Genomic DNA, 11662 nt, shown 5'->3' with positions numbered 1-11662 from the left:
CGGAGCAGCCAACACCAAGTGACGCTGTATTAAAACTCTATGAAGCGGTTACTTCCCTCTATTCATCAAAACTCAGCTTAAATTTATATTGATGCTTTGTTTTAATTCTAATAATGGATAGAAATGAATTACCGAAAAATATCCACAATAAATTTCAAATGGTACGAAATAGCAGCACCAACAAGTTTCAGGGGTATGGACGAAATTGTAAGAGGCCGAATTGTGCGGGAACTAAATCGTTCCTTTGGTTTTTGAACGCACTTGCGATCAACCTCTGCGTTAGCTGTATTTGGTTTTGTCTAGACATAGTAGCACATTATCAAATTGTTAACCTTTAACAGTTCAAAAGATATTATTAACGCACTTCTGAATATTAATTGGGCCAATAAATGTTATTTGTGTTAGCATAAGTACACCAATACAGTGCTTATATGTTTGGTCAAATTAGTCCCTGTGGTTTACATGGCCAAAAAAATGTGTCTTACCTGGGTGTAGGATTTTGTTGCTGGTTCCAGGTAATACATTGATTCTCTTCGCTAGCGGTAAGGGAACAAAGGGGCGGATTGTTTTACAAATTATTATAATAATGCGCGAAGTATTGCATATGTACCTCACTATTGTCAGTATTGTATATGTACCTCACTATTGTCAGTATTGCATATGTATCTCACTATTGTCAGTATTGCATATGTATCTCACTATAGTCAGTATTGTATATGTATCTCACTATTGTCAGTATTGTATATGTACCTCACTATTGTCAGTATTGTATATGTACCTCACTATTGTCAGTATTATATATGTATCTCACTATTGTCAGTATTGTATATGTATCTCACTATTGTCAGTATTGTATATGTATCTCACTATTGTCAGTATTGTATATGTATCTCACTATTGTCAGTATTGTATATGTATCTCACTATTGTCAGTATTGTATATGTACCTCACTATTGTCAGTATTGTATATGTATCTCACTGTTGTAATTATTGTATATGTATCTCACTATTGTCAATATTGCATATGTACCTCACTATTGTCAGTATTGTATATGTATCTCACTATTGTCAGTATTGTATATGTATCTCACTATTGTCAGTATTGTATATGTACCTCACTATTGTCAGTATTGTAAATGTATCTCACTATTGTCAGTATTGTATATGTACCTCACTATTGTCAGTATTGTATATGTATCTCACTATTGTCAGTATTGTATATGTATCTCACTATTGTCAGTATTGTATATGTATCTCACTATTGTCAATATTGTAAATGTACCTCACTATTGTCAGTATTGTATATATGTATCTCACTATTGTCAGTATTGTATATGTACCTCACTATTGTCAGTATTGTATATGTATCTCACTATTGTCAGTATTGTATATTTACCACACTATTGTCAGTATTGTATATGTATCTCACTATTGTCAGTATTGTATATGTATCTCACTATTGTCAGTATTGTATATGTATCTCACTATTGTCAGTATTGTATATGTATCTCACTATTGTCAGTATTGTATATGTATCTCACTATTGTCAGTATTGTATATTTACCTCACTATTGTCAGTATTGTATATGTATCTCACTATTGTCAGTATTGTATATGTATCTCACTATTGTCAGTATTGTATATGTATCTCACTATTGTCAGTATTGTATATGTATCTTACTATTGTCAGTATTGTATATGTATCTCACTATTGTCAGTATTGTATATGTACCAGTATTGTATATGTATCTCACTATTGTCAGTATTGTATATGTATCTCACTATTGTCAGTATTGTATATGTATCTCACTATTGTCAGTATTGTATATGTATCTCACTATAGTCAGTATTGTATATGTATCTCACTATTGTCAGTATTGTATATGTATCTCACTATTGTCAGTATTGTATATGTACCTCACTGTTGTCAGTATTATATATGTATCTCACTATTGTCAGTATTGTATATGTACCTCACTATTGTCAGTATTATATATGTATCTCACTATAGTCAGTATTGTATATGTATCTCACTATTGTCAGTATTGTATATGTATCTCACTATTGTCAGTATTGTATATGTACCTCACTATTGTCAGTATTGTATATGTATCTCACTATTGTCAGTATTGTATATGTACCTCACTATTGTCAGTATTGTATATGTATCTCACTATAGTCAGTATTGTATATGTACCTCACTATTGTCAGTATTGTATATGTATCTCACTATTGTCAATATTGTAAATGTATCTCACTATTGTCAGTATTGTATATGTATCTCACTATTGTCAGTATTATATATGTACCTCACTCTTGTCAGTATTGTATATGTATCTCACTATTGTCAGTATTATATATGTACCTCACTATTGTCAGTATTGCATATGTATCTCACTATTGTCAGTATTGTATATGTACCTCACTATTGTCAGTATTGTATATGTATCTCACTATTGTCAGTATTGTAAATGTATCTCACTAGTGTCAGTATTGTATATGTATCTCACTATTGTCAGTATTATATATGTACCTCACTATTGTCAGTATTGTATATGTATCTCACTGTTGTCAGTATTATATATGTACCTCACTATTGTCAGTATTGTATATGTATCTCACTATTGTCAACATTGTAAATGTATCTCGCTGCTGTCAGCATTGTATAATTTTATGTATCTCGCTGTTGTCAGTATTTTATACGTATCTCACTGTTGTCGGTATTGCATTGTGACGTTGTTAGTGTCTGACAGAGCGTTTGTTAGACCTATTACAGTGTGCCTCTTTTCAGGGGCTCAATATAAGTCAAATAAACAAAAAATGCATTGCACAATCAATGAACAATATCCAAAGAAATGACAAGTTGCTACCGATGATTTTTTTGTGGCGGATCCGTGTTCTAGTGGTTACACATTGACTGTCAATCCAGGGTTCGCAGGTTAGATTCCCGACCGCACCACTAAGAAGAATAGTAATCGTCTTCTGGGGATAAATCCTGTCTGTGCATTATGCACTTAAAACCTCAAATGACTAACAATCTTATCAGGGCACTCGCCTTAGTGCGGGTATATATAAGCTTGACCACCTCATGTTTTACTTAATCGATGGCCATAACTAGTTGCTGATGTGAAACATAGCTTTGTAATATTGTAAGGTCAGTCCGCGCGCCGTCAGTGTCTTAACGACTTTTTGATGGATTGCTTGTAAATTACGTTTTGAATTGAAGTTATTTTCTTGCTGCGTAAAAATTAACCAGCATTCAAAAAGCTTCTTAGTCAATATTTTCAACTGAGTGAAATGATTTATTTTTTAACAACAACTTTTTTTAAACAGCCTCTTTTTCATCATTTTTATTCATTTGCATTTATTATTTGGACCGTTTTGTATTTTCATTTTTAAAAATATTGATCTCTTCAAATTTAACTTAGATAAGGACAGTTTTTTTCTCGTATTGGAACATTTTCACAATACCGGCCAAGAGTGAACAATAGACTGTCTAATGACAAAATGTCTTCAGTTTTGTGTCAATAAAGTCGGCGATGCTCATATTGTAGTTTTCACATTCCCCGGTGATGTTGACGTTCTGTCGACCCTCCCAATGTAGCATCCACGACATCAAGCACCCGCACTGAATCTGATTTCTCGCCAAGTCAAGAGACTGAAGATGCGGCAGTGTTGTTATGCTGCGAGGAATCGAGACAAGATTATTCGAATCAAGTCCGAGGTGCCGAATCTTGTTATTCGATGGAAATTGAATGTTGTTAATATTGCTCGAGGATGCGTCTTTCAGGTCGTAGATTCGCAGCGAGGTCAGGTGCGGAAAAGATGAGAAGATGTTCATTGGTAGTTCGTACAGGTCAGTGCCAGCTAACGTCAGGGAGTGAAGACCTTCATAATGATGACCACCTGTTGCGCAATGGGGAACCATCGTGGCAAAGTCGACAACGTTGGTTGTGTTGAATTCCAGAGAGCGGAGTTGATTGATTCTGCAAATGACGTGCGGAATGGCTTCAAGATTTGTTTCGGCGAAGGTCAGTTTTACTAGCGGCATGTGTATAAATGCATGGTCCGGCAAAGTGGACAGTGACAATGGGCCTACTTGCAATGTTGTCACATGTCGTAGTTCTTGTATTGACGTTGGCCAATTCTCTCCGACAATTCCAAACGAGAATTCTTGAAGAGTCCTTCCCAGGCTGTGCATGATATGACCGTCTAGCGTTTTAAGAGGGTTATAACTGAGTAATAAAGTCTTAAGATAAACAAGACCCTGATGATCGCCCAGTCCCGCTGGCAAGTGTGTGAAGTTATTGTACTCCAAATTTATGTAATAAATTCGGTCACTTATTCCAGCGAATGCGTTACTTTCGATGTCTGCCAAACTATTGTTTACAAGCGTTAAAGCTATTTCGTGTTGTCGTATATGTCCTAATGGAGTGAATGCGTTAGCATCTATCTTTGTTAAGTCCGGATTGTGGCTTATATAAACTTCCATGTGGTGGTAATCTCGATCTGTCTCATTGAAGTCGGGGATATCTGTTAGTTGGCCATAATTGCAGTAGATTGTCAGGAGATTTGGGCAGCGACATGGCAGTGGGGCGGGGCACGAGTAACTGTCGAAGAGGAATGACGAGGTTTGGGAGACAAGTGTGGCGAACAGAACAACACAGGAAACCGATAACAGCGGCTGTAACATTGAAATAAAATACTGTTCCGAGGATTGAACAACCAACATGTAAACGTATAGTGATAGTCGAGTAGTTAGCCTTTCAGAGTCTGTTTAATTGAGTCCTTGGTTCGATTCCCACATGCAGAGTTGTTTTTGATCAGAATTTACCACCACCTATGATAGGGTAATGAGAAATATATCTAGTTGTTTTTAGAACTATACAATTATATTTTATCGCAACGAAAAGCTCGTCTGAACTAATTGCGTTATTTGTTCGTCATTGGAAGGTTAAACAAATCTTACATTTCACGTTTCATTTTTTAAAAGTCTTAGATCCCGTTCTTATAAACTGCTCTACTTAAGCAAGCCAACACTTATACTAATTAGCTTAGTACAAGAGGATTTGGCCCAACTGTACAAACAACCACAAGAACATTATATTTATCTATTTAAGTATACAACCACATATGTTTTACTATTTGAGTATATAATCACTTTAACATTTCAAGAATTTGTTTGCTCACCATCGTAAATGATGCCATCCACTTAACTTCGTCTGGAGATTTTTGACAGTGTCCCAAACCTAACGACAGAGGCCGTAGAATTTCCAATAAACATACCAAAGTTATTTAAAACTATATGGATCAAAGAGTACAACAATGGATACGGTAATAGTTAGCTTTATTACTTACGTTAACACACATATAATATGTCCGGGGAGATAATACATATGTATAAATATAATTATTCTGAAAATTTGCGATTGTTTTGTATATTACACACATTTGTAAATTGTACAAAATAAATCAATTTTAAACAACCCTAAAGTAATAACGCAAGCTATATGCAATGAACGAATAATTTCGTGTTTTTTGTAGGCTAGATCTTATGTTGTTTGTATATCATAGACACCGACTTTCTTCTCTAATCGACAATAATGAATACTTAAGAATTTGTGCGTCTGTAGTTGTAGGTGTTTACATTTTGAAGAAAGAATACGGTATAAAAATTTAGTGATAAGAAACAACGACCTGTCCTCATGCCTGGTTTTATCCAGTCTGTTATGCATATATTATGTTCATTTTGCTTTAAATTTCGTACATGCTGCGATTCCAATAAAGAATTAGTTAAATGTAAAAGCAAAACGGAAGTTGTGCTTCCCAGTAGAACTCGTGAATAAACCTTACAAGTACTAAAATAGCACGGCTGAAGAACAGTCGACACTAATTATAATATAACAAGTAAACTAACGATGACAAGCCCAGGACACATATTATCTAGTGTACGGAACCAAAGTTTTTAACTTATTAATGTTTTAAATTAGCTTAGATGATGTGCTATTCAACGAGATATTTGTGCAAACGATAGGGAAATATTTCATACATAACAAATACAGCAATTTTCACTACCAATGCTCCTCATTCAGTTGCAGGTCTACGGCAGCTTTTGTGATCTTGAGTCTTGAAACGCAAACTCAGACTGAAGAGGTTATTCAAAATCAGTACATACACATGTATCACAGATATAGATTTTGGGTGATAAACCTTTAACTACTTTCTAAATAATTCATTTATGGAAAATATTAATTACTGATAGCAGGATTGTAACTAAGTGTTTAATAACTGAAAACGCAAAAATATTAAATGATTGGTGAATGCTAAAAGATTTTCTGTGATCTACTATTGTCTCATAATGTAGAAATATCGTGTTTTCTGCACCTTTCTTTGAAATTAAATTCGGTATCCTTAATAAGAACCATTGTTTTCGACAGTTATTCATCGGTTTTGGTATATTAAATCAAGTATATCAATCGTGGTAAAAAAAATGGGAGTAAGGGTACATCTTTAACCAGTTCAAATGTCAAAGCAAAACAAACATCAAACGAAAGGATGCTCAGCGTCTCAAGAAAAAACCCATTACAAATTAGTTGAAATTACAAAATGTTATTAATTTATTGCTGTAAAAACCGCTTTGATATTATCAGTTATATTCAGCCTAATGGTAGCTTAAAGACAATGAAGTCATCTCATGGTTATATTGATGTGTATATGCGGAACACCACCAACTCAAGTGATAGCAATCTGGTAGCCTATCGGACGTAAGACTGAGAGTCGACAGATTTTCGAGTTCGGTGTCCAAAATATCGGTCTGTTATACAGTGCTTCCATTAAAAGAAGTTTGGAAGTATAACACTCACTTAAATGAGTTGAAACGTCCTTTAAAGACTAAAGGTTAAGGGAAAATAAGGATTGAGTTACACTACATTGATTGAATACACCTTTTTGGTGTTCGCATATATTTGTGGGCCAATCACAATCGAGGATTAAACCTACTTACTGTACGTTTTCTGGAGGCAGTTGAAGCTTACGTCATGAACCTAAATTTGAAAATAGATGTGTATTCAGCTATCAAATCGTATTGACATTTATTCAGTGCACAGAAATATTAATGTGACAATAGTCAAATTCAAATCTCATTTACGTTTCTTCCTTTAAAATGTTCTTTATAATATACAACCAATCAAACAAATTCAGTTCCCAAATGTGCAATATTTTATTGTTCATTATGCATAAACAACTTAATGAGGTCATCCCAGTAAAGTTCTGTACTATTCAAGCATACCTAGGTTATTCTAATAATCTAAGTATCAACAATTTGTTCATTTTAAAAAGAAAAGTATTATAATCGTTTATGTTTCGGTGCGTTTTCCATTTTTGTGCAAACATCAATCAATTCGTTTTGCTTTTATAACATATTCATAAAGTCGCGACAATTTACCATTGCCCGACACTTATTTAATTAAAACTAACGCCTGGGCGGTTTTACTTTCGTGCCAAAATACCACGTGGATACACAAAGGGCGAAGACCAAATCAGTTAGAGCTCATTTTGGCGATCAACAAAAAATGATGCGAGCGCTCGCACCATTTCCTGTTGATCGCTAAACTGAACTTTGACATATACGAGGTGGTTTCATGTCCAAGTTGCAAATGATTCCATGTTTAATCATCATAGTTGTACAATTTAGGGGAATGCTTGTAGGGTTTTGAGTCATTCTAACTTCCATGTTTTCAAGGAAATCTTCCAAAACTTGCCAAGGAAGCTCCTATTTCCAATTTAACATTCTTAACAGAAGATCTGTGTGAGTTAAATTTCATACTACTTCTAGCATATGGCAATATCTGTTTAGCTATCGCAGATCTCCAAAAACGACTGCCGCTGTCAGCAATTGGTCTTAACGTATAAAACACTTAAAGACGCGTACCCATTTTCCAGACACAAACAATATGCGAAACTGTGTTGAAACTGTTGACATGTAGGAATGAATTTGCGTATGCTGCGGTCACAAACGGCGCGCTGACTTAAAACGCTTAGAAATGCATTGCGACGTACAGCGCATCGATGTTGGAGCGGCACAAAGTGACCCCCTTTGCGTCCAAAACAATAATTACATAGATCATTCATTATGAGTATGTTGTGTGAGACAAGCACTGGTAGCGTTGTGATTATCAAAAATTGGGATGGTCGTAAGATTTTGGGATACACACGTAACAATTCCCCACTCCGAAACAGATGCGATGAGTAAGTTATAGTTTGTGCGTTTTTATCCTACGGGGCATCCAAGTACTTTGTATTTTCTTTAACGATAGGTCAGTTAAACAGCAGCTACGGTGGTTACAGGGAAATAATAATTCGAGTAGTTATGCTTAGGTAAAATATACTAGAGATTTTTAGCGATTTCTCATGCATCACATTCGTATGCAATTGGCTCTCATTATCAATGGTTGGATAAGTATGAGACTGAATATTTGTAACCCGTTTTAATCCCTAGGAATTCCCTACAGTTTATTCTAAAAGTGCTAAGCTGGTATACCCGGTATATTATCCGAGACACGTATGTATGTGGGGTTTCTTATTTGGTATGTCAGTGTTGTTTTGAATGTGGTCTTATTGTGTCGTCTTGCATGTTGTGTGCCGCTTGTTAGTTAGTTGGTTAGTGTAATTATGATTTTAGTAAATGTTGACTGTGAGGTTGAGTACCATCTAAAGGAAACTCCACTCTCGTTACGTAAACAGTTCCAAGTCGGTGACCCCAACATATATTGATGACCAACATGTTGATATCTTATAAACTGTGAGTTTAAATGTGTGTTTCTAGTTGATAGTATGTTACCCATTATTAAATTAATCCTAAACGTGATGGATACACTGATCTGAACACAGCAAATTTACGAAACAATATCACAAAACGACATCCAGTTCTAATTTAATTTTGTAAAAAAATCCAGCACCCGAAATATATTATAGTTTATACTGGTGATTAAAAAGATATGCTACGAGAAAACTAGGTTTTCTGCATTTCCTCCCACATTCTGATGAGTAATGTTTGTAAAGTAATCATAGCATTGTAATCCCCATATTAATTTTGTTATCAAGATATTTGGCTACATCAGTTCATTTTAATTAATAGTGTGCTTCTGCCAAATGCTGCTTTAATAAAGTTATGATATAGAAAAAGAGTTATGTACACAATGGCAGCTTTGTGTCGATGTAGTCCGGGATTCGAATGCCGTCAATATTAGAGCAGTCCGCTCCAAGTATAACCCATGGACGGTCATGCCAGCCTTTCATATAGTCCATAGTTTCACAGGAACATACCATGTTTGGCAAAGATACGACATTCATGCCTGTCAAATTTAAGAGGCTCGTGGGAATTCTAGTGAGATGGCTGTCTTTACTGTAGGGTAAGTAGACGGTAGACAAGTGAGTATTGTTTTCAAAAACACGGTCATCAACGAAAGCCAGAGGATTGGAGTCAAGACGCAAACTCGCTAGATCATGAAATTGTTCCAAATCGTATTTCTCGATGCGTCTTATCTTGTTGCCGATGGAAAGACTTTGTAGCTTTGGCCAGTGTCCCAGTATTGATGTTGGAACTCTATCAAAGGTTCCAGACACAGTCAGGTCCACTATCGGGGAATAATAAAGGGCGGATGGGTCCCAAGCGTTTGTTAGATTACCATCAGATATTTCTAGAGTTTTGACGGTCAAGACCTGGCATCCCTGTAATGTCGTATCCCCGACATTTGGACATCCGATGATTTTCAGTGATTCTAATTCCAGATTACATAGGACTTCAGATATATCCTCAAACTGAGAGTGTTTGATAGTTAAATATTTTAAAAACCACGACCTACGCGCCTGAAAAAATCCTGGTTCAAAGCGTCTGTTAGTCATTCCGTCAAGTGTGAGCCAATGCACGTTGGTGCGTTCCAGTGACATGACCTTTTTCAAAAGTTCATAGGAACTAACGGTGAATGAGTGCATGTTGTTGTTGTGTGTAAATATTGAGGCAACTACGGAATCAGAAATACTTTGAATCGGATTATTACTCAAATCCAGACTGATAATATTGTTCAGTCTTGTCAAATCAAGAGGAACGCTGGTAATATTATTGAACGACAAATCAATTCCTATTCCACTAAGCAATTCCACACCCAAAAAAGCACCGTTATTGACATGTGATATTTTGTTCGAAGACAACTGAATATACAAAACAGGCATTTGCAATGCACTCAACTTTTTGAATGCTCCAAAGCGTATCGAAGTTATGCGGTTTTCATTAAGGTTTAACACCGTATGTTGATGAGTGTAGTCTTTCGCGAGCAGGAACGCGGGTAGCTCAAAGGTAGGAATAGATGTAAGGTTTTTTCCTGCGCACTCAAAGTTTGCGGAGCAGTCGCATACTCCAAAGCAAAGGCTGTTACTTAGGTAAAAACACCCAGACAGCGATATACTGCACACCAGCACCAACAGGGCCAGCATCTGCAAAAACACAACGGAATAAAGTTCAAGTTCGCTTTTTTAATGCTGGAATATCACTTCCAATAGAAAACTCAGATAATATGAATCATAACTTGTACAAAATGTACACTCACACCGAGCTTCTTTGCAATAGCTCTTAATTATGTAGGTTAAACCCAGATTTGCAAAGACTTCCCAATTAATTTTATTCACTTTATTTGTATGTATTAGACATTGTGTAATTCTTGTTAAAATATTGTGATATTATTCAGACCAACATTAAATTTGAATCAATATTTAACATGACACAATGAAAACAAACCTTTATTTAAAAGCCTAGTTTAAGGAATGTTTGGTATGATAATCCCCTGCTGTGCACCTCCTGCTAATTGCACTGGTGTCACAACAGGGACCAATTTCCTATGTATTTGTTTATTGGCTCAGGGCCATTTAGGGTCTATTTCTACAATAAAACCTCCAAAACTGCACAGCAGGATACTCAGATCAGAGATCTGATAAGAGGGCACAAGGCAATTAGATAAAGATTAGACACAGAGGTCGTCGCTGTACACAGATGGGGGAGGGGGGGGGGGGGGTCACTTATAGAAGGCTTAAACTAGGCCTTTAAGCGACAACATTATCATAGGAAGTGATAAGTTGATTTAGTTACGGTATTTCGAACAAATATTTGAAATGTCATATCTTAAGACCTTAAACTTATTTAATTTCGAAAATCTATATCTTTCAATAGATTTCATCTAGATAAAACACACACAAAACCACTGCCAGTGATCATCGAATCTGAACTGCCGTTCGCTTGTCCTGAGGTGTTAAATATATATCAATATTTTTTTCTAATTTATTTTCAACATATATCATATTTACATAATATTTCAAGAATATGTATATACTTAAACATTTTTATGTTGTATAGAAAACACTTTTATACCCCCCTCACACACACGCACATACACGCATACATACAAAGTGATATATCTTGTTGTGTTAATATTATTACTTAATTTATACGAGGAAAATATTACATATTAGATATATCAATATTACCAATAAACTATAGATTAATATCAATTTCAACTTATCATTCGTAATGAAAAGTATACACTGATAGTTATTCATATATTTAAGAACACACATCAAATCTAACCTCGTGGCAGACGTTGTTCACTCAATT

At 35.3% G+C, this 11662-nt stretch overlaps 2 protein-coding genes across 2 annotated transcripts; both read right to left on the bottom strand.

Moving 5' to 3' along the window:
* Window positions 1–3496: 3496 nt before the first annotated feature.
* On the bottom strand, window positions 3497–4201 carry LOC128235013 (uncharacterized). Its single transcript, XM_052949693.1, has one exon. It carries the CDS (start codon window positions 4199–4201, stop codon window positions 3497–3499), a length of 705 nt encoding a protein of 234 aa, XP_052805653.1.
* Window positions 4202–8961: 4760 nt separating this feature from the next.
* On the bottom strand, window positions 8962–11651 carry LOC128230959 (tsukushi-like). Its single transcript, XM_052943388.1, has 2 exons — window positions 11636–11651; window positions 8962–10491 (listed from the first exon to the last, which is right to left on the bottom strand). The coding sequence occupies exon 2, from the start codon at window positions 10489–10491 to the stop codon at window positions 9187–9189; it is 1305 nt and encodes a 434-aa protein (XP_052799348.1). The 5' UTR covers window positions 11636–11651; the 3' UTR covers window positions 8962–9186.
* Window positions 11652–11662: the final 11 nt, after the last annotated feature.

The sequence above is a fragment of the Mya arenaria genome, chromosome 1 (assembly GCF_026914265.1).
Source record: "Mya arenaria isolate MELC-2E11 chromosome 1, ASM2691426v1".
Lineage (NCBI taxonomy): Eukaryota > Metazoa > Mollusca > Bivalvia > Myida > Myidae > Mya > Mya arenaria.
Note: the sequence above shows the minus strand (reverse complement) of the source record. Positions and strands in the feature narration are given on the sequence as shown.